Below are 22,723 nucleotides of genomic sequence, written 5' to 3'. Positions count from 1 at the left end.
AATGCTTTTTAGTATCTTTGGAAAGTATGATATTCCCATTTCTTAATTATAAAGAAGTCTAAGTCTTTACCAGGGTCATGTGGTTGCAAATCCAAGAATAGACTCCAAACTGCTGTCTCATGTTACTGTGTTTTTCCTAATTATTTTAATGTCTGCTTATGTAGTGCTTTTGATTCATAATGACAGTATTTCTTTACCAATTCAGAACAGTACCCAAGATTTGTGGAGATTTTAGGATCCACCGTTGGCTATTGTTGAGCTCTTTTATAAGGGTAGTATCACATGGCCTGAATTGTGTCCTTTAGGTATGGTGGTAAAGCTACTGGAAATCTTTAGGGTACTGTGACATGCCTATTCTTTATCCCTGGACAGGTGTATGATGGATACTGATGATGAGGTACGGGACAGAGCTACCTTCTACCTGAATGTGCTGCAGCAGAGGCAGATGGCACTGAATGCTACATATATCTTCAATGGTCAGTGAGAGCCAAGAATGGAGACAGATACACTTTTGTTCCCCAAATGGTGTCTTGGAAGCATATTTCATGATGATTTGCATATGAGCTGACTTCACTAGGCAAAATGCTTGGTTATTGTCTTCCATTGCATTTCCATTTCTAGGGAAACCTAAGGTATGTAAGGGCCCAAAGAATATTGCTTGTTCCTGGTTCTCCTTGAGCTCCCTCCTGGATAGGTTTACCTTTTTTCTCTTTTCTTATGCTATCATTGTGCCCACATAGCTAAGTTGCTTTCTTTTCTGGAAGGTACTTATATTTTGTTGAAAATTTTTATGCTCTGCTCCCATGCTTCCTTGGATGAAATTTTAAGGTGGTGTTATATAATAGCCTTTATTTTTAATTATTTAGGTTATAGTCTGGTTATATTTTTCTCTTCCTTCAGAAAGCTTAGCTAAATGTTACAGATCCGGGCCTATCTGGATCCTAGGATTGGCAAGAAGTTATAATGCTGAGATTTCTCTGTTTCATAGGTCTAACAGTCTCTGTACCGGGGATGGAAAAAGCCTTACACCAGTACACGTTGGAGCCTTCAGAAAAACCCTTTGACATGAAATCTATTCCTCTTGCTATGGCTCCTGTCTTTGAACAGAAAGCAGGTAGAGAGAATACTTAACTCTGTTAGTTTTTCTATGTATAAGTAGTTTTACACCAGTAAAATATGCTGTTAGCATATTTTCTCTAATACTTCTTTTGTTTGTTTAATTGTCACTCCTTCTAAATCTTATAGAGCTAAGATTCACTCTGAGCTAATACCTGTTTCCAGTCTTCCTGTTTTTTTTTTTTTTTTTTTTTTGCGTGAGGGCGATTCTCCCTGAGCTAACATGTGTGCCAGTCTTCCTCTATTTTATACATGGGTCACTGCCACAACATGGCTTGACAAGTGGTGCAGGTCTGCGCCTGGGATCTGCACCTGTGAAGCCAGGTCACTGACGCGGAGTGCGCTGGACTCAACCACTACGCCGTGGGGCCGGCCCCTGGATATTTTTGTAATTAGAGTTTTTAAAAAAATGTTCTAGTTTTCACATAAAAACAAGAATATGAAATGTGACCCAGATTTAAAGCATTTTTTTTAATACCAAGCATTACAGCATTTGAAGTTAGTTGTCACTGTGTGTCTCAGAGCAGTAATTGTTCTGTCTCCTCCCATTTTTATTTTCTGAAGTTGGTAATTTCTTAATTTTTCTATATTGGAGGTTTGTCTTGAAAGAATGTATGGGACAAGATCATAAAAAATATTCCCAAAGAATATATAACTTTAAGCGCCCCCCCCCCCCAAAAAAAGGAACAAAGTGTTTAGTGGTTAGATCTGAGAATGAAAGATCTTATGGTTAATTGGCAACATTTTCAGTTTTTCTATTGGTACTACACAAGTAATTTTTCCTATTTGAATCATAAGATTGGTTTTATAAATTGTTCCTCCTTTTAAGAGTAGTATTTTTTTATGTATATATCCTGGTCCATTTAAAGAAAATTCTTTATTTTTTAGGGCTTACTTTATTAGTTCACAAAATGTGTTCACTAAATACATTGTAATTTGAGTGTCCCTCCAAAAAAGGTGACAGAGAATCTATTGGTATGATTTAGCAATAGCTCCTTATCTGTCTGCTACAAGTTTCTGCCTTCATCCCTTTCTGTCTGCATCTTTAGCTTGATAATAGGAGGGAAGCTCACTTGATTGCTCATATCTGTCTTTGTAGAAATCACACTTGTGGCTACTAAGCCAGAGAAGTTGGCTCCTTCCAGGCAAGACATTTTCCAAGGTATGATGAGTTGATGTGTAGAAGTAATAGTCTTGCACCCTAGGCATTGTGTAAATATAATGAAATCCTCTACTTTTATTCAATTTGATTAATTCTCAGTACAGGAAACCTTTGTATGGCTGACTGTTTATTGTTGTGGGTTCCAGTTGCTGGGTACCTGGAGTCCAAGGGACTTTCCAATTGCTAACTTACTAACTGGGAATGTTGTTCTTACTCTGTATCTTGGTTAATAGGGAACTCTAATTCTACCAAATTAGGAATTTAGTTTCTTTTTTTGTTTGCTTTTAGTAATTCTCTTATTTAAAAGATCATTTCACTAAAGCTTGGGGACATATTAGTTGAGTATTCAACTATTATTAGTAAAGCTATGGAAACTTAAAATATTTTAGGCATCCAGAGTAATGTCTTTCCCTGTCTTCTTATCCATCTTTCTTTCTTCTTCTTTTTTTTCTTGATAGAACAATTGGCTGCCGTTCCTGAGTTTATGAATTTAGGACCCTTGTTCAAGTCTTCTGAACCTGTTCAACTTACAGAAGCAGAGACAGAATATTTTGTTCGTTGTATCAAGCACATGTTTACCCATCACATTGTGTTCCAGGTGAGATAAGTGCCATAACTGGCTCCTCTAGGGGCTTAGTATGCTTGGAGACAAGTATTAATTCCCCTTGATCTGTGATTCTAGTTCCTTTTATAGAGAAGTCACTTGGCAGCATTTCTGGTTTTCTTTCCTAGCTCTGTAACTATAGAGATGCTTTCATATATGATGGGTAGTTTTTGATGGTTATAGTTTAAAAGGACATAAAACCAAAATGTCTGAAGAAGTTGGACAACAAAGTATAACCCATCAAAAAATCATCATCATTTAAAATCAGAGTAAATTGAGTTGTTCCAAGAACTTGGATTTCACTTTGATTCTCAGACAGTGATCAGACTTCTACCATCTTGTTTGGTCGAACTTAGTCTAAGGAAAGAAAACACTGATGAATAATATGAACAAAAAGACCTCAAGAATAAGACTGTTCCTGTTGCCTAAAGAAAAATGTTAGGAGAAGACCTGCAGTGCTGTTGAGAGGAGGAAGGAATAGTGGGTTCCAGAACTGATTTGTGGGTTATGGGTGGGAAGGAACAACTTGCTTGAAAACAGTTCTTATCTTTCATAACTTTTCTATTTCCTAACTTTTCAGTTTGACTGTACCAATACTCTCAATGACCAGCTACTGGAGAAAGTGACAGTGCAGGTGGAACCATCAGATTCCTTTGAAGTGCTGTGTTGTATCCCAGCTCCCAGCCTCACTTATAATCAGCCAGGAATATGTTACACTCTGGTTCGTTTGCCTGATGATGACTCTACAGCAGGTACTAACCCACGGAAGGAAAGAAATACTTTTATGATTAAGAATGCATTACCACTTGAGCTCTTAAATGTCTGGATAAATGTTGAGGGTTCAAGAATATGGTTCTTTTCCAGAATTAAATGTAATGATAGTGATGGTATATTTATATTGGTAAAATTAATTACTGCTGTAGAAATATTAATTTTATAGTTAAGTCTGAGTAAAATTTGCTGGACATTTAATCTTAAAAAAGAAACTGAAGTATACAGTGGTAGCTCATAAAGGAATTCTGTTGGAACAGTGTAACCACTAGTAAGGGTTCATATACCTGATGTCTCCTGTGAAGGATTATGGCCTACTTCTCCCTGATGTTTCTTTCCAGGGCATCCTAAGGACTTTTAATTTAGTAGATCCATGGCATTTTAATATCATTTTTGTGGGTCTTATAGACACAAGGCTGCATCTGAGGGTATGTCTCAGCCTAATGGCTTAGCCAACATTTGTGTATCCACATCTGAGAAAGATGATGTAATTCTCTGCTTGACCCATATGCAGTCTTTGAGGGGGTCGGGGGAGGCCCTTGAAGGGCCAACTGCTGGTGCCAATAGCATTTACAGATTTGGGGATTTGAGATCTTCTGACCTATCTCTTGTGAATGTCAAGTATTTGTTGTACTTGATTTCTTTTCCCCATTTTCTTCTCTTTCCATATTCACTGCAGAGTATTCACAACTGTTACCCAGTTTTCACAGAAATAAGCACACACATTTATGTTTTGAACAATTTTTATTACCAGTACAGGAAAAAACAATTTTTACTACTAGTACAGGAAAAAACAGAAGTTAACAAAATTAACAAATATTGGGGAAGTTACAGAGTTACAAGAAATCGTGAAAGTACTAGTAAATAGTTATCCCTGGTCATCATTCAGTTACATTTGGGGCTTAACCTGCCTTCTCTTAGTCCCTCTCACAACTCCCTCTTTAGATGTCGGTTCCGGGAGCCCTTGCCCAGTCTTATCTGTGTTGGATGGTAGACTGGGCTACTCACTCTAGCACGAGGTAGATTCAAGTTGGCACCGTTGCTGGGTCTGAATCCCAGGTTGTTCCCTCTGGCCCTGGATGGACCTGCACTTCTCTTCTGCAGCCACCCTGGATTAGTAACCCCCTGGGTAGGAAGGCACTTTCCTATCTGGTTTCCAGTATTTTTCCTTCAAGCATTAGGCCATCAGACTTTAACCTTTAATTATCCCTTTCTGAGGTTTCTCTAGTTCCATTCCCTTTTAGCTTCACTTTGTCTCCTGATCTGCTTCTCTTTGGTTAGATTTGTGTAAAGTATGTCCACTAGCCAGTAATTAAGGTGGCTGTACTCTTAAGTAAAGCTAGTTTTATTTACCCTTGTTCCAGACCAGTATCTGGGCCCAGTCTTAATGTAGCCCTGTGGTTTCTGCCATCATCCTGGGATATTCTGCACTTCATCAGTTTTTTCTCGTAGCCACCTTTCCTTGTTTCAAAATTCCTCCTCCTACTGTACTTCTCACTAAGTTTCTGTTTTTAAGGGATGCCATTACTTTACCACTTAATTTTAGAGGGAAGCGAAATGCTGAACCAATTGAAGAACCAAGCTCATCCCAGTTGAGAATACTAGCTCCTCCCATTTCCCCAGGTTCACTTGGATAACTGATAACTCAGGTGCCTCACACCCCAGGGAGTGGTCTTAACAGAATATAATAAATACAATTTTACAACATCAAAATACATAAAACAACAATATTGAAATTACAGAAATTACATACAGTACAGGAGAAAACAACAACAACAGAAAACATTTCTACCAAGAGAGGAAGTATAGGGGAGGGTTTCTCACCCCTCTTTACTAGGGGTTAATTTCTTTTTAAAACATAGATATTACAAATTAGCCCAGAGGTTTCAACCTTTGGTCTGCTGGCTATGGACTCTTGCTTGATGGTTTGTTAGTATTTTGTTTAGGAAAATTTGTCATTTAGAGAATTTTCTTTCTTTTCTGTTAAACTCAAAGGGTTTGCTGATTGGTGCTGAAAGTCAATTATAAACACTTGTCATTGCATCTTGGAGAAAAGAAATGGAATTTTGTCTCAACACTTGGACTTCTAAAACGTTGTTAAGTGGTTGATTTTTATTTGACTCATCATCTACCTGCTTAAAAACAAACTCCTTTCTATTCTTTTGTCTTTGTCAGAAATTCTAAAATTTTTAATCCATGGCCAATCCAAAGTCTTTGCTGTGCAGTGAATGGAAGTGAAATACCAGGGCATAGATGGTAATAAAGGAGTCTTTTACCCATTCCTTCTCTCTTGCATTTTCCCATCACAAATATTTCGAATTTTGCCAATCACCTGAAGATCTATACATCACCTCTACTTGTCTCATCTCAGACAATATATTTTCCTTATAGAAAGAAAAAGAAATTATATAGATTGTGATTTCCTTTAACTTGAAAATTGTATAGCATAATAGAAAGGAATATAGGTTTTGGAGATAGATAAATTGGGGGTTGAATTCTGACTCTGCTACATACTGACTGTATAATCTTGGACAAGTTATTTGATCTCTGTAAGCCTTTTAGGATTGTTGTAAGGATAAGATGAAATTAAATAAGTAAAGTAATTGGCATAAATAGAAGCTATTGTTTTGGAACTATCCACTTTATCCCCTTTAAAATCAAGTCTTCCATAGTTCCAAAGACACATACCCTCCAGTCTCCTCCAGAAAGTTGTTCCATCAATTATTCTTATCTTTGCTTTATCTTTTTTTTTTTTTTATTTTTTTAAAATTTTTTCTATGAGAAAGATCAGCCCTGAGCTGCCATCTGATGCCAGTCCTCCTCTTTTTGCTGAGGAAGATTGGCCTTGGGCTAACATCTCTGCCCTTCTTCTTCTACTTTATATGGGACGCCGCCACAGCATGGCTTGACAAGCGGTGCGTCCGTGTGCACCTGGGATCTGAACTTGCGAACCCTGGGCCGCCAAAGCGGAACGTGCACACTTAACTGCTATGCCACCAGGCCGGCCCCTCTTTGCTGTATCTTTAAACTTTCCCACTCCCCCTTACTTTATAAGTGTACAAAAAATCTACCCCATCTGAAAAAATTTCCTTTAACCCATCATCAAGATATTACCATAACTCCTTCCCTCAAATCATCGGCAATTTGTGGTAAGAGTAATCAACATTGTAAGTCTCAACTCCATTAGTCCTAGTTATTATCTTCTGTCCTCCAGCAGTACTCAAAATTCTTAGAAAAGCCTTCAAGGCAGCATTCTTTCTTAGCATCCTTTCTTATTCAGCACCTTTCTTTCCTCTGAATATTTACCACACCAGTAACACCATATATTATATATGCAACATTCTACAAATTTCCACCCACTTTGGCATAATGCCCCTACCTATTTAACTTTTTGTTCCATTACCTATTCAGAACCATTCTAATCCCTATATTGCTTTTATTATTGGACTATTGAGCCTTATTGCATCATATTTTTCTTCTTAAACCGTTTCAACAAATTTAAATAACTCATTTAAAAAGTCTTCCATAGAATATGTCCATACCAAGATCAGTTTTAACAGTACATGTATATGCGTTTCTTCTCTGTATTTTTCATTAGGGATGCTGCCTTCCATATGACAATTCATATACATGTCAGTTCTTGACTTTCTGAATACACTTCCTTAAACCTCCATCTTAACTTGAGCTACCACAGGATTCTGATGGACTCTGAACTCTTCTCCATTCCATTATTTTTTGTTCAATATTAACTATTAAGTCCTGACATTCTGTATTAAATCTGCAACTTCAATTAAGTAAAATTTATCTCAGAGTTTTTTACTTTGACTCACTTCCAACCACTCACTGGGATCCATATTAATGACCCTTGATGAAACTTTGCATTCTTCCAAGCTAAGCACATAATCTGAATATTTACTCAAATACTAAAAATGCAGGGTAGGTAGAATGTTACTATTCAGCCACCATTTCCCCTGCCTTTATCGCTAGAGTTTGTAATCAGTCTAGCCTTAAAATCAGTATTCCTCCAATTTGACCCAATATGAGATTGGCCAAGATTCCCAGTTTGAGACCTCCTTATTCACCTGCATATTCATCTTGTAACCAATCTGCCTTGCCTCAAAGACAGTGAAATTTCTAACATTACCTCTGTACTTACTTTCAACCTGTCTTTCTATGTCTTTCTATCCTATTTCACGCTCCCTTTTCACAGCATCATCATCAATATCCATACTCTTTATTGCTGCCTTTCTTAGATGGTAACATCTCTCCAGAATGCAACAATAAACATGGCATATCCACTCATTTCCTCTTTTTCCCTCTTTTGGCCGTAGGGAAAAAAAACCTGTGCTTGTTTGTGCCACCCAGGCTTGGTTCATATCTGTCTGGCCTTTAAATTGATTCAGTATGTGAACATGTGTGAACTTCCTCCTTGACCTACTTTTATTACTCAGAACAATCCCACCCTATCCCACGCATCTTCAGCTTTGGATATCAGAAGTACTAATGTTATAACGATTGCTGCTGATGCTGTCCTTTCATGAATTTATCTCTATATGATCATTTATTCTCCTGAATTGACCCACTTTGACATGATTATCTGATAGTTTTCAGGCAGCCACTAATTTCCCTACGACAATTTCTTTTTATATATTTCTCCCATTTTCCTTTATTCCATTAATTGTGATCAAGTTTAACAGGCAACACTATACGTTGTAACCATTATAACATTCCTCGATAAGTCTGAGAATGTGTTAATATGTGTACTGTTGATTTAATTCCAATTTCATTTTAAGCACTTCGTTCCATTTTTCCTCTGCTCATTTTCATTGGAAGAACATTAAACATCTGAATACTGTGTCACTGTCTGTAGGATGCATATTTTCCAAGTGCTAAATACAATTCTTTCAAAGTCAAATTGATTGCGCTATACCACCTTTGCTTTATACTTGGCTATCCTATAGCCTTCTCCTTCTTGAAATAGTCTACGTTGTCATATTCTTCCCATAAAACAGTACTGGCCCACAGATATGACAGACAGCATCGACACTTTCTTATATTCACTAGTATGCTCCTAGCAACTGGCATCAATACCACACATGCCACCCCTCTAGTCCCGAGATTGCCGACATCCCCAGATTGTGAGCTCTTCAGGAGCTGTCCTGTTATCTGCGATACCACTTTACCAACTTTAAGCCCCACTCATGATCCTAAGGTTCTCTCCTCTCCTCCATGCCACATGTCCCTTTCTTGTCCCATTGAATTCCATGACACAACTCACATCCCATTGACCGCCTTCTCTTGGCTGCCTGACCTCCACTGTATCTCGCTATCCACGCTGGATGCGGAATGACCTTACTTGGCCCATGTCTGCCATTTGATGAACTCTGGTCTTTGAGAGACCCTCTGTTTATCTTCAGTATCCCGTCCTACTTCCCCCACCACCTGCCAGTGATGGGACAGATTCCCTGTCTGTTCCTTGACATCTGCTCCCATCATGACCTGCCCTCATGCTCCCCCGATGCCAGCTTCTTCTTCCCCAACATGCTGTACTGAATTCATCTGCTTTCCCAATTCACCCCTAAGTCCCCTGCCTTTTTGGTTCCACCATTCTGGAGACTGTCATTCCTTCTTTGTGCTTCTCTCTCTGCTTTCACATCTCAACATGCCCACACTGACAGGGTTGTCCCCAGTGTTTTCCATGGGCCACTACTTCTACCACCTCATCCTCCTCCTTTATCCAACAAGCTCTCCTTCCTTCTTCGAATTTCTTACCCGCTCTGTACTCTCCCCCTGCATGGGCATCCTCACGCCCTTCGTCCATGTTTGTGGAGCAGAGTTCCTCAATTCTCCAAATCCACTCTCTCCTGTCAGCTCTTGGCATTTCCTCTCTGCGCAGTGCGATCCCTGATCCTCTCAACAAGCCACTCCTGACCTAGCTGTGAGAGCCACAGCCTATCCTTACTAACCCTCCCGGCCCAGTGGACCACCTCTCCTCTACCATACTCTCCCACTTCTTGGACACTGCTCACCTGACCTACCTGCTGGGTCCGGTTACATCTCTTCTCCTTTGCTTCTCTACTGCATATATAGAAAGGAACTGTCTGACTGAGTCATGTGACATGCTTTCAGCTACTAGCTGTGACTCTCCAAGGTAGATTCAGTAGTCTTCTCTGCTGTGTGCTCCCTTCTGAATCCCCCACCATCAGCTCACGCCAATTCAGATATCCTTCCCTCACACATACTGTATAGAATCCACAGGTTCCACCCACGAATCCATGGTCACGTCCCTGTAGACCCAGGCTACACTTTCCTACTGGACCTCCGTGAACACCCCTCCTTGTACTGTTTCACGTTTCCAGTCAGACCTCTGGAGGCACACTCGTCTCACACAGCTGTTGGGGAGCCTCATCCTCTTATTCCCCAATCTTCTTCCATTAACCACAGCACTTTTGCCTTTGGCCCTTCCTGTGCCTTGATGCCTGTGAAACCCAAGTCTGACACCATCGTAATCACACTCATCCTGCACAGTGTCCTGGGCTCTGCTGTTGCCCCCCCTTCTCTCCTTACTTGCAGTCGCCTCTCTCCCAGATGTTCTCCTTCAGTGTGGTCTACCTCATGGTCTGCCTCTTCCTTTAGCCTCGACATCATGTCCACTGCTCTCTCTTCACCTCCTGACAACCCAACTTCCTTTCGGTCACCACTGCCATCTCTCTCAGCCTTCTGTGTCGTGCATCCTCAGTTCCGGGACCATCACCTTGGCCCTCCACTGCCTACCCGCTGTCGGTGATTCCCAACCCACCCCGCATCATTCCAGGTGCCTTGTCGGCTACATCCATTTGCTCGCTGTCTGCCTGGTCCTGGCTCCTCTGCCCCCATGTCTGACAGTCTTGACTCTGATGGCTCCATCTACCCCGACTCAGGGGCTCACGTGCTCATGCTTCTCCTCCCTGCCCAGCTCTCCCCTCTGCCCCTTCCACCCAGTGATTCTCACCCGAGGATGCATGACCCCCAAGGCAGCCTATCAGCATCATCTTTCGGGCGTGTTTTTGTGTTTTCTTTTTGGTTTGTTTTTGGTTTTGTTTTTGTTTTGAGCAGAGCACTGCTCCCCCTCAGATGTTTTGATAGGCCTCCCTTGGGGTCCATGCCCGCAGCCCGCCCTCGGGTGAAATCCACCCCCCCCATCCCCGAGAAGAATCACTGCTGTGGAAGTCCAGCCTGCCTCCCTGGGCTGCACTCTCCCCTGGGCGCCTCTCGCCTTCCACCACGTTGCCACTGACACTTGTTCCTCAAAGACCCCAGCATTGGCCCCACTCTGACATCAGCCCGGCACTGTCCTCTTGGAACCACCGCATTCTCTTCCATGAACACTCACTGACACCCGACGTGCCCCAATCCCCAGACTGTATTAGAGCACTGTTCTTGTCACGCGCCCTCCCCACAACACCCCTCCAGCCCCCACCCTTCAAAGACTCTCAGACGTTGTGACCATATCTTTGGTCCAAATCGGGTCTTCCTTGGCCCTTGCCATTGTCCCTTTGCCTAGGTCACCCCTCCTCAGTTGAGACCCATGACACTGTCCACCTGCAGAGCCCCGCCCCCACCGTGGTCCTCAGGTCCCTCCTTGTTTCTTGCCCACCAGACCTGTGCTTTCCTCCCGTCCTGCAGCTACTCTCCTGTGTCCTTCCGGGGCGGGGGTGGGATTCACAGCTCTTCCTCCACCCCACCCTGGACGTGCCGTTAGTCCAAAGCTCAGTTAAAACAGATGGTTTTCTTAGTACCTAGAACTCAGCTCATGTCCCTCCCAACTCACCCCAATGCCTCTCGATCCCAACCCTTCCCTCCTGGCCAACCCTGTCAACTCCACCCACACCCCAACCCGAAGCCCGAACCCAACTCCCACCCCATCCCCGCCGGATCCGTAGTAAAGAGCCTGGCCGAAAAGTTCTACCCTTGCCACTACATTCAAGGCCGCAGGAGCAGCCGCTGTTCCCGGCCCACTGCTAGCCACCCCTTATCCACGCCTCCTTTTCCCCATCCCTCTGCTCCTGTCGACTGGCCCTGACGCTGCTAACTGGCCTCCGGTTGGGACCTCTGAGGTCTGCCTGCATGCCTACTCTGCCACCTCCCTCTTATTTTTGCTGCTTCTGTTGGTGTCCAGCCTGTCTCCCTTCCACCACCCTCCACCCTCCATCCTGCCCTGGCTGGCTCTCTTCACCTTGTCTGACTCGGTGAGGGGACCCTCCTGTCACGCTGCATTAACGTCTCATGTTGACGTTTCTTCCCGCGACCTCTCCTCACGTGACGCATTGCTTCCCTTTCCCCAGCTGGCCCAGCGAGAGCGCCCAGCCTCTTTTCCAGGGCCCATGCATCTCATGTCAGAGCTCCCTGATGCCTGTCATGTAGTTGTATTCAGTCATCCCTTCTCCTTAGGGCTGTGCTCCCTCCTGTGAACTGCTCTCAGAGCTCACACTCTTTCCATCCCCTCACTGAACCACGTTCGCTCCAGGAACCATCTGCTGTCTCTCGTCACGTCCTGCCACTGGCTCCCACCACCGCCTTCCCCTGAGGCTCCCTTTTCCCTAGCCTTGCCCTGTCTCGCTCTCCTTCCTCTTCTCTCTTGCCTTTACTCCAGCCACTGTCTAAGTGGACTTTACACAGTGCCACCACTTACTGCTCTGCTTCCTTCCTTCGCCTCCACTGCTTCCACCTCTCCTCCATGGGGCCCCGTGCTGCACCCCTGCCGATGGCCCTTGCCCAGCGGACAAGGTCCACATCCCCCCCTTTGCCCTCCTGGCCACGTTCCCCTCGCCACACCCACATGCAGATTTTAAGACCCTCCTCTCGCTCTCCATCCTGTTCCGCCTCGCCGTCTCTCTCATCCTTTGGATCAAGGCTCCCGAACAGGAACCCCCTGCCTGTCAAGCCCTCACTGACCCACCCCTTGCTCTCCCCCTCGGTGCCCCTTGCTGCCCACGTTATCTTCTCGGACTAGACCTATGACACCGCACTGGTTTGAAGGTCCCCCTCCTACCGTACTTCCCTGTCTGGAGTCACTCCACAGCATGCTAGACCTCTACCCTTTACAGCCTCCTTGTAATAGCAGAAGTGGGGATTCGGTGATCATCGAGAAATCGTCACCTCTGCTTTGGTTCCCGCTCGCTCGTTGCCATTTCTAAGCGTATTTGCCACCCCCACTCCGGACTCCGTCCACCTCAGTCCATCCTAAAGTCCCCGAAGTCACCTGCCAGTGGTGTCTGTACAGGGTGCACCTTAATGTGCCACGCTGCCCTCTTTCCTCTGTTTCACCACCGTCATCGTGGCCCCCACTCCCCACTTGCTCCTGTGGGCCCAGGACTTCAAACACCTGGGCTGTGGCATCTCGCACCTGCTCTGCTTCTGTCGTCTGGCCTCAATACCGAACAAGCCAGCCCCCTTGCCCCCTGAGGTGTGCCGACGTCCCCACCCTGCAAGCTCTTCAGGCTGACTTCCCTTTCTCCACTCTGCCCCCTTTTCCGACCCTGAGTCCACTGCACGTTCATGAGGTTCTCTCCCCTCTTCCATCCCACCCGTCCCTTTCTCTTCCCGTTGACTATCCTGACCCAACTGACATCCCGCAGACCACCTGCTCATGGCTGCCCGACACTCCGCTATCTCCCTCTTCCCATGCTGTGCGGTTTGAACCTTTCTTGGCCCATTGTCTCCTTTTCTCCCACTGTTGTCTTTGAGAGATCCTCGCTTCATCTTCACCTACTGTCCTACTTGCCCTAGTACCTGTCAGTCATGTGAGGTAGTCACTGCTTTTCCTTGGCATATGTTCCCTTCATGACCTGCCCTCCAGCTCCCTCCTTGCTATCTTCATCAACAGCGTCCTGTAGTGAATCCATCTGCTGTCCCAGTTCACTCCTAAGCCCCCGACCTTTTAGGTTCCACCATTTTGGAGACGGTCACTGCCTGTCTGGGCTTCCCTCTGACCTTTCACGTCTTACCATGCCCCACACTGACAGGGTTGTCTCCAACATTTTGCGGGCCACCACTACCATCACCTCGTCCTCCTCTTTTCTCCCCCCACCTCTCCTGCGTTCCTCGATTTTCTTACCCAGGCTGTGCTCTGCTTCTGCGCGTGCTTCCTCACGCCCTTGGGCCACTCGTGGGAACAAAGTATCTTCATCCTCCACATCCCTTCCGTCCTTCGGACTCTTTGCTATCCCTCTTGGCCCGGTGTGACCCTGATCCTCTCTGCAACCCTCTCCTGCCCTAGCTATCAGGCGCCATCGCCTGCCCTTTCTCACTCTCCTGGCCCGTTGGACCACCTCTCCTCTACCGTACTCGCCCACTTCGTGGTCACCGTTCACCTGACCTCCTACCTCCTGGGTCTGGTTCCATCGTCTCTCCTGCTTCGCCTCTGCGCTACATACACAGGAAAGGAACTGTCCTACCCGAGCCGTGCAACATTCTTTCAGCTACCATCTGTGACTCTTCCAGCTGGACTCAGTAGTCTTCTCTGCTGTGTGCTCCTTCTCAATCCCGAACCCACGGCTCAACCCAATTCAGTCGTCTGTGCCTCACACGTACTGTACTGAATCTGCATGCTCCACCCACCAAGCCATGCTCACGTCCCTGTAGACCTAGGCGATGCTTTGCTCCTGAACCTCCATGACGTCACTCCCTGTAACCAGTCATGTTTCGATCAGACCCCTTGCTGCACACTCTTCTGACAGCTCTGGGGGAGCGTCTTCCTCCCCATCTGCTATCGTTTTCCTTTCACTGCAGCGCTTTTGCCTTATGCCCTGCCTCTGCCCTCACACCTGTGAACCCCAACCCGACACCAGCGCACTCAGTCTCCACCTGCACAGTGCCCTGGGTTCTGCCGTTGTCCTTCCTTCTCTCCTTCCTCCCTCCCTCGCAGTCGTCCTCTCTCCCAGATGTTCTCCTTCAGCGTGGTCTGCCTTACCGTCTGCCCCTTCCTTCGGCATGGACATCCTGTCCACTGCTCTCTCTTCACCTCCTGACAACCCAACTTCCTTTCGGTCACCACTGCCATCTCTCTCAGCCTTCTGTGTCGTGCATCCTCAGTTCCGGGACCATCACCTTGGCCCTCCACTGCCTACCCGCTGTCGGTGATTCCCAACCCACCCCGCATCATTCCAGGTGCCTTGTCGGCTACATCCATTTGCTCGCTGTCTGCCTGGTCCTGGCTCCTCTGCCCCCATGTCTGACAGTCTTGACTCTGATGGCTCCATCTACCCCGACTCAGGGGCTCACGTGCTCATGCTTCTCCTCCCTGCCCAGCTCTCCCCTCTGCCCCTTCCACCCAGTGATTCTCACCCGAGGATGCATGACCCCCAAGGCAGCCTATCAGCATCATCTTTCGGGCGTGTTTTTGTGTTTTCTTTTTGGTTTGTTTTTGGTTTTGTTTTTGTTTTGAGCAGAGCACTGCTCCCCTCAGATGTTTTGATAGGCCTCCCTTGGGGTCCATGCCCGCATCCCGTCCTCGGGTGAAAGCCACCCCATCCCGAGAAGAATCACTGCTGTGGAAGTCCAGCCTGCCTCCCTGGGCTGCACTCTCCCCTGGGCGCCTCTCGCCTTCCACCACGTTGCCACTGACACTTGTTCCTCAAAGACCCCAGCATTGGCCCCACTCTGACATCAGCCCGGCACTGTCCTCTTGGAACCACCGCATTCCCTTCCATGAACACTCACTGACACCCGACGTGCCCCAATCCCCAGACTGTATTAGAGCACTGTTCTTGTCACGCGCCCTCCCCACAACACCCCTCCAGCCCCCACCCTTCAAAGACTCTCAGACGTTGTGACCATATCTTTGGTCCAAATCGGGTCTTCCTTGGCCCTTGCCATTGTCCCTTTGCCTAGGTCACCCCTCCTCAGTTGAGACCCATGACACTGTCCACCTGCAGAGCCCCCGCCCCCACCGTGGTCCTCAGGTACCTCCTTGTTTCTTGCCCACCAGACCTGTGCTTTCCTCCCGTCCTGCAGCTACTCTCCTGTGTCCTTCCGGGGCGGGGGTGGGATTCACAGCTCTTCCTCCACCCCACCCTGGACGTGCCGTTAGTCCAAAGCTCAGTTAAAACAGATGGTTTTCTTAGTACCTAGAACTCAGCTCATGTCCCTCCCAACTCACCCCAATGCCTCTCGATCCCAACCCTTCCCTCCTGGCCAACCCTGTCAACTCCACCCACACCCCAACCCGAAGCCCGAACCCAACTCCCACCCCATCCCCGCCGGATCCGTAGTAAAGAGCCTGGCCGAAAAGTTCTACCCTTGCCACTACATTCAAGGCCGCAGGAGCAGCCGCTGTTCCCGGCCCACTGCTAGCCACCCCTTATCCACGCCTCCTTTTCCCCATCCCTCTGCTCCTGTCGACTGGCCCTGACGCTGCTAACTGGCCTCCGGTTGGGACCTCTGAGGTCTGCCTGCATGCCTACTCTGCCACCTCCCTCTTATTTTTGCTGCTTCTGTTGGTGTCCAGCCTGTCTCCCTTCCACCACCCTCCACCCTCCATCCTGCCCTGGCTGGCTCTCTTCACCTTGTCTGACTCGGTGAGGGGACCCTCCTGTCACGCTGCATTAACGTCTCATGTTGACGTTTCTTCCCGCGACCTCTCCTCACGTGACGCATTGCTTCCCTTTCCCCAGCTGGCCCAGCGAGAGCGCCCAGCCTCTTTCCAGGGCCCATGCATCTCATGTCAGAGCTCCCTGATGCCTGTCATGTAGTTGTATTCAGTCATCCCTTCTCCTTAGGGCTGTGCTCCCTCCTGTGAACTGCTCTCAGAGCTCACACTCTTTCCATCCCCTCACTGAACCACGTTCGCTCCAGGAACCATCTGCTGTCTCTCGTCACGTCCTGCCACTGGCTCCCACCACCGCCTTCCCCTGAGGCTCCCTTTTCCCTAGCCTTGCCCTGTCTCGCTCTCCTTCCTCTTCTCTCTTGCCTTTACTCCAGCCACTGTCTAAGTGGACTTTACACAGTGCCACCACTTACTGCTCTGCTTCCTTCCTTCGCCTCCACTGCTTCCACCTCTCCTCCATGGGGCCCCGTGCTGCACCCCTGCCGATGGCCCTTGCCCAGCGGACAAGGTCCACATCCCCCCCCTTGCCCTCCTGGCCACCTTCCCCTCCCCCCACCCACATGCAGATTTTAAGACCCTCCTCTCGCTCTCCATCCTGTTCCGCCTCGCCGTCTCTCTCATCCTTTGGATCAAGGCTCCCGAACAGGAACCCCCTGCCTGTCAAGCCCTCACTGACCCACCCCTTGCTCTCCCCCTCGGTGCCCCTTGCTGCCCACGTTATCTTCTCGGACTAGACCTATGACACCGCACTGGTTTGAAGGTCCCCCTCCTACCGTACTTCCCTGTCTGGAGTCACTCCACAGCATGCTAGACCTCTACCCTTTACAGCCTCCTTGTAATAGCAGAAGTGGGGATTCGGTGATCATCGAGAAATCGTCACCTCTGCTTTGGTTCCCGCTCGCTCGTTGCCATTTCTAAGCGTATTTGCCACCCCCACTCCGGACTCCGTCCACCTCAGTCCATCCTAAAGTCCCCGAAGTCACCTGCCAGTGGTGTCTGTACAGGGTGCACCTTAATGTGCCACGCTGCCCTCTTTCCTCTGTTTCACCACCGTCATCGTGGCCCCCACTCCCCACTTGCTCCTGTGGGCCCAGGACTTCAAACACCTGGGCTGTGGCATCTCGCACCTGCTCTGCTTCTGTCGTCTGGCCTCAATACCGAACAAGCCAGCCCCCTTGCCCCCTGAGGTGTGCCGACGTCCCCACCCTGCAAGCTCTTCAGGCTGACTTCCCTTTCTCCACTCTGCCCCCTTTTCCGACCCTGAGTCCACTGCACGTTCATGAGGTTCTCTCCCCTCTTCCATCCCACCCGTCCCTTTCTCTTCCCGTTGACTATCCTGACCCAGCTGACATCCCGCAGACCACCTGCTCATGGCTGCCCGACACTCCGCTATCTCCCTCTTCCCATGCTGTGCGGTTTGAACCTTTCTTGGCCCATTGTCTCCTTTTCTCCCACTGTTGTCTTTGAGAGATCCTCGCTTCATCTTCACCTACTGTCCTACTTGCCCTAGTACCTGTCAGTCATGTGAGGTAGTCACTGCTTTTCCTTGGCATATGTTCCCTTCATGACCTGCCCTCCAGCTCCCTCCTTGCTATCTTCATCAACAGCGTCCTGTAGTGAATCCATCTGCTGTCCCAGTTCACTCCTAAGCCCCCGACCTTTTAGGTTCCACCATTTTGGAGACGGTCACTGCCTGTCTGGGCTTCCCTCTGACCTTTCACGTCTTACCATGCCCCACACTGACAGGGTTGTCTCCAACATTTTGCGGGCCACCACTACCATCACCTCGTCCTCCTCTTTTCTCCCCCCACCTCTCCTGCGTTCCTCGATTTTCTTACCCAGGCTGTGCTCTGCTTCTGCGCGTGCTTCCTCACGCCCTTGGGCCACTCGTGGGAACAAAGTATCTTCATCCTCCACATCCCTTCCGTCCTTCGGACTCTTTGCTATCCCTCTTGGCCCGGTGTGACCCTGATCCTCTCTGCAACCCTCTCCTGCCCTAGCTATCAGGCGCCATCGCCTGCCCTTTCTCACTCTCCTGGCCCGTTGGACCACCTCTCCTCTACCGTACTCGCCCACTTCGTGGTCACCGTTCACCTGACCTCCTACCTCCTGGGTCTGGTTCCATCGTCTCTCCTGCTTCGCCTCTGCGCTACATACACAGGAAAGGAACTGTCCTACCCGAGCCGTGCAACATTCTTTCAGCTACCATCTGTGACTCTTCCAGCTGGACTCAGTAGTCTTCTCTGCTGTGTGCTCCCTTCTCAATCCCGAACCCACGGCTCAACCCAATTCAGTCGTCTGTGCCTCACACGTACTGTACTGAATCTGCATGCTCCACCCACCAAGCCATGCTCACGTCCCTGTAGACCTAGGCGATGCTTTCCTCCTGAACCTCCGCGAACGTCACTCCCTGTAACCAGTCATGTTTCGATCAGACCCCTTGCTGCACACTCTTCTGACAGCTCTGGGGGAGCGTCTTCCTCCCCATCTGCTATCGTTTTCCTTTCACTGCAGCGCTTTTGCCTTATGCCCTGCCTCTGCCCTCACACCTGTGAACCCCAACCCGACACCAGCGCACTCAGTCTCCACCTGCACAGTGCCCTGGGTTCTGCCGTTGTCCTTCCTTCTCTCCTTCCTCCCTCCCTCGCAGTCGTCCTCTCTCCCAGATGTTCTCCTTCAGCGTGGTCTGCCTTACCGTCTGCCCCTTCCTTCGGCATGGACATCCTGTCCACTGCTCTCTCTTCACCTCCTGACAACCCAACTTCCTTTCGGTCACCACTGCCATCTCTCTCAGCCTTCTGTGTCGTGCATCCTCAGTTCCGGGACCATCACCTTGGCCCTCCACTGCCTACCCGCTGTCGGTGATTCCCAACCCACCCCGCGTCATTCCAGGTGCCTTGTCGGCTACATCCATTTGCTCGCTGTCTGCCTGGTCCTGGCTCCTCTGCCCCCATGTCTGACAGTCTTGACTCTGATGGCTCCATCTACCCCGACTCAGGGGCTCACGTGCTCATGCTTCTCCTCCCTGCCCAGCTCTCCCCTCTGCCCCTTCCACCCAGTGATTCTCACCCGAGGATGCATGACCCCCAAGGCAGCCTATCAGCATCATCTTTCGGGCGTGTTTTTGTGTTTTCTTTTTGGTTTGTTTTTGGTTTTGTTTTTGTTTTGAGCAGAGCACTGCTCCCCCTCAGATGTTTTGATAGGCCTCCCTTGGGGTCCATGCCCGCAGCCCGCCCTCGGGTGAAATCCACCCCCCCCATCCCCGAGAAGAATCACTGCTGTGGAAGTCCAGCCTGCCTCCCTGGGCTGCACTCTCCCCTGGGCGCCTCTCGCCTTCCACCACGTTGCCACTGACACTTGTTCCTCAAAGACCCCAGCATTGGCCCCACTCTGACATCAGCCCGGCACTGTCCTCTTGGAACCACCGCATTCCCTTCCATGAACACTCACTGACACCCGACGTGCCCCAATCCCCAGACTGTATTAGAGCACTGTTCTTGTCACGCGCCCTCCCCACAACACCCCTCCAGCCCCCACCCTTCAAAGACTCTCAGACGTTGTGACCATATCTTTGGTCCAAATCGGGTCTTCCTTGGCCCTTGCCATTGTCCCTTTGCCTAGGTCACCCCTCCTCAGTTGAGACCCATGACACTGTCCACCTGCAGAGCCCCCGCCCCCACCGTGGTCCTCAGGTACCTCCTTGTTTCTTGCCCACCAGACCTGTGCTTTCCTCCCGTCCTGCAGCTACTCTCCTGTGTCCTTCCGGGGCGGGGGTGGGATTCACAGCTCTTCCTCCACCCCACCCTGGACGTGCCGTTAGTCCAAAGCTCAGTTAAAACAGATGGTTTTCTTAGTACCTAGAACTCAGCTCATGTCCCTCCCAACTCACCCCAATGCCTCTCGATCCCAACCCTTCCCTCCTGGCCAACCCTGTCAACTCCACCCACACCCCAACCCGAAGCCCGAACCCAACTCCCACCCCATCCCCGCCGGATCCGTAGTAAAGAGCCTGGCCGAAAAGTTCTACCCTTGCCACTACATTCAAGGCCGCAGGAGCAGCCGCTGTTCCCGCCCACTGCTAGCCACCCCTTATCCACGCCTCCTTTTCCCCATCCCTCTGCTCCTGTCGACTGGCCCTGACGCTGCTAACTGGCCTCCGGTTGGGACCTCTGAGGTCTGCCTGCATGCCTACTCTGCCACCTCCCTCTTATTTTTGCTGCTTCTGTTGGTGTCCAGCCTGTCTCCCTTCCACCACCCTCCACCCTCCATCCTGCCCTGGCTGGCTCTCTTCACCTTGTCTGACTCGGGGAGGGACCCTCCTGTCACGCTGCATTAACGCCTCATGTTGACGTTTCTTCCCGCGACCTCTCCTCACGTGACGCATTGCTTCCCTTTCCCCAGCTGGCCCAGCGAGCGCCCAGCCTCTTTTCCAGGGCCCATGCATCTCATGTCAGAGCTCCCTGATGCCTGTCATGTAGTTGTATTCAGTCATCCCTTCTCCTTAGGGCTGTGCTCCCTCCTGTGAACTGCTCTCAGAGCTCACACTCTTTCCATCCCCTCACTGAACCACGTTCGCTCCAGGAACCATCTGCTGTCTCTCGTCACGTCCTGCCACTGGCTCCCACCACCGCCTTCCCCTGAGGCTCCCTTTTCCCTAGCCTTGCCCTGTCTCGCTCTCCTTCCTCTTCTCTCTTGCCTTTACTCCAGCCACTGTCTAAGTGGACTTTACACAGTGCCACCACTTACTGCTCTGCTTCCTTCCTTCGCCTCCACTGCTTCCACCTCTCCTCCATGGGGCCCCGTGCTGCACCCCTGCCGATGGCCCTTGCCCAGCGGACAAGGTCCACATCCCCCCCTTTGCCCTCCTGGCCACGTTCCTCGCCACACCCACATGCAGATTTTAAGACCCTCCTCTCGCTCTCCATCCTGTTCCGCCTCGCCGTCTCTCTCATCCTTTGGATCAAGGCTCCCGAACAGGAACCCCCTGCCTGTCAAGCCCTCACTGACCCACCCCTTGCTCTCCCCCTCGGTGCCCCTTGCTGCCCACGTTATCTTCTCGGACTAGACCTATGACACCGCACTGGTTTGAAGGTCCCCCTCCTACCGTACTTCCCTGTCTGGAGTCACTCCACAGCATGCTAGACCTCTACCCTTTACAGCCTCCTTGTAATAGCAGAAGTGGGGATTCGGTGATCATCGAGAAATCGTCACCTCTGCTTTGGTTCCCGCTCGCTCGTTGCCATTTCTAAGCGTATTTGCCACCCCACTCCGGACTCCGTCCACCTCAGTCCATCCTAAAGTCCCCGAAGTCACCTGCCAGTGGTGTCTGTACAGGGTGCACCTTAATGTGCCACGCTGCCCTCTTTCCTCTGTTTCACCACCGTCATCGTGGCCCCCACTCCCCACTTGCTCCTGTGGGCCCAGGACTTCAAACACCTGGGCTGTGGCATCTCGCACCTGCTCTGCTTCTGTCGTCTGGCCTCAATACCGAACAAGCCAGCCCCCTTGCCCCCTGAGGTGTGCCGACGTCCCCACCCTGCAAGCTCTTCAGGCTGACTTCCCTTTCTCCACTCTGCCCCCTTTTCCGACCCTGAGTCCACTGCACGTTCATGAGGTTCTCTCCCCTCTTCCATCCCACCCGTCCCTTTCTCTTCCCGTTGAATATCCTGACCCAGCTGACATCCCGCAGACCACCTGCTCATGGCTGCCCGACACTCCGCTATCTCCCTCTTCCCATGCTGTGCGGTTTGAACCTTTCTTGGCCCATTGTCTCCTTTTCTCCCACTGTTGTCTTTGAGAGATCCTCGCTTCATCTTCACCTACTGTCCTACTTGCCCTAGTACCTGTCAGTCATGTGAGGTAGTCACTGCTTTTCCTTGGCATATGTTCCCTTCATGACCTGCCCTCCAGCTCCCTCCTTGCTATCTTCATCAACAGCGTCCTGTAGTGAATCCATCTGCTGTCCCAGTTCACTCCTAAGCCCCCGACCTTTTAGGTTCCACCATTTTGGAGACGGTCACTGCCTGTCTGGGCTTCCCTCTGACCTTTCACTCCTTACCATGCCCCACACTGACAGGGTTGTCTCCAACATTTTGCGGGCCACCACTACCATCACCTCGTCCTCCTCTTTTTTCCCCCCCCCTCTCCTGCGTTCCTCGATTTTCTTACCCAGGCTGTGCTCTGCTTCTGCGCGTGCTTCCTCACGCCCTTGGGCCACTCGTGGGAACAAAGTATCTTCATCCTCCACATCCCTTCCGCCCTTCGGACTCTTTGCTATCCCTCTTGGCCCGGTGTGACCCTGATCCTCTCTGCAACCCTCTCCTGCCCTAGCTATCAGGCGCCATCGCCTGCCCTTTCTCACTCTCCTGGCCCGTTGGACCACCTCTCCTCTACCGTACTCGCCCACTTCGTGGTCACCGCTCACCTGACCTCCTACCTCCTGGGTCTGGTTCCATCGTCTCTCCTGCTTCGCCTCTGCGCTACA

The 22,723-nt window shown here is 49.5% G+C and overlaps 1 protein-coding gene across 1 annotated transcript in view; it reads left to right on the top strand.

Annotated features, from left to right (window-relative positions):
* COPG2 (coat protein complex I subunit gamma 2) overlaps positions 1–22,723 on the top strand; it is a 134,132-nt gene that overhangs the window by 66,546 nt on the left and 44,863 nt on the right. Inside the window, exons 16-20 of the mRNA XM_087430765.1 lie at positions 373–476; positions 989–1,114; positions 2,216–2,278; positions 2,737–2,876; positions 3,463–3,634. Of these exons, the coding sequence (XP_087286891.1) occupies positions 373–476; positions 989–1,114; positions 2,216–2,278; positions 2,737–2,876; positions 3,463–3,634 (605 nt within the window). The remainder of the gene's footprint in view (positions 1–372; positions 477–988; positions 1,115–2,215; positions 2,279–2,736; positions 2,877–3,462; positions 3,635–22,723) is intronic.

This window comes from Ceratotherium simum, chromosome 1, assembly GCF_057802395.1.
Source record: "Ceratotherium simum simum isolate JZ-2026a chromosome 1, ASM5780239v1, whole genome shotgun sequence".
Classification (NCBI taxonomy): domain Eukaryota; kingdom Metazoa; phylum Chordata; class Mammalia; order Perissodactyla; family Rhinocerotidae; genus Ceratotherium; species Ceratotherium simum.
Note: the sequence above shows the minus strand (reverse complement) of the source record. Positions and strands in the feature narration are given on the sequence as shown.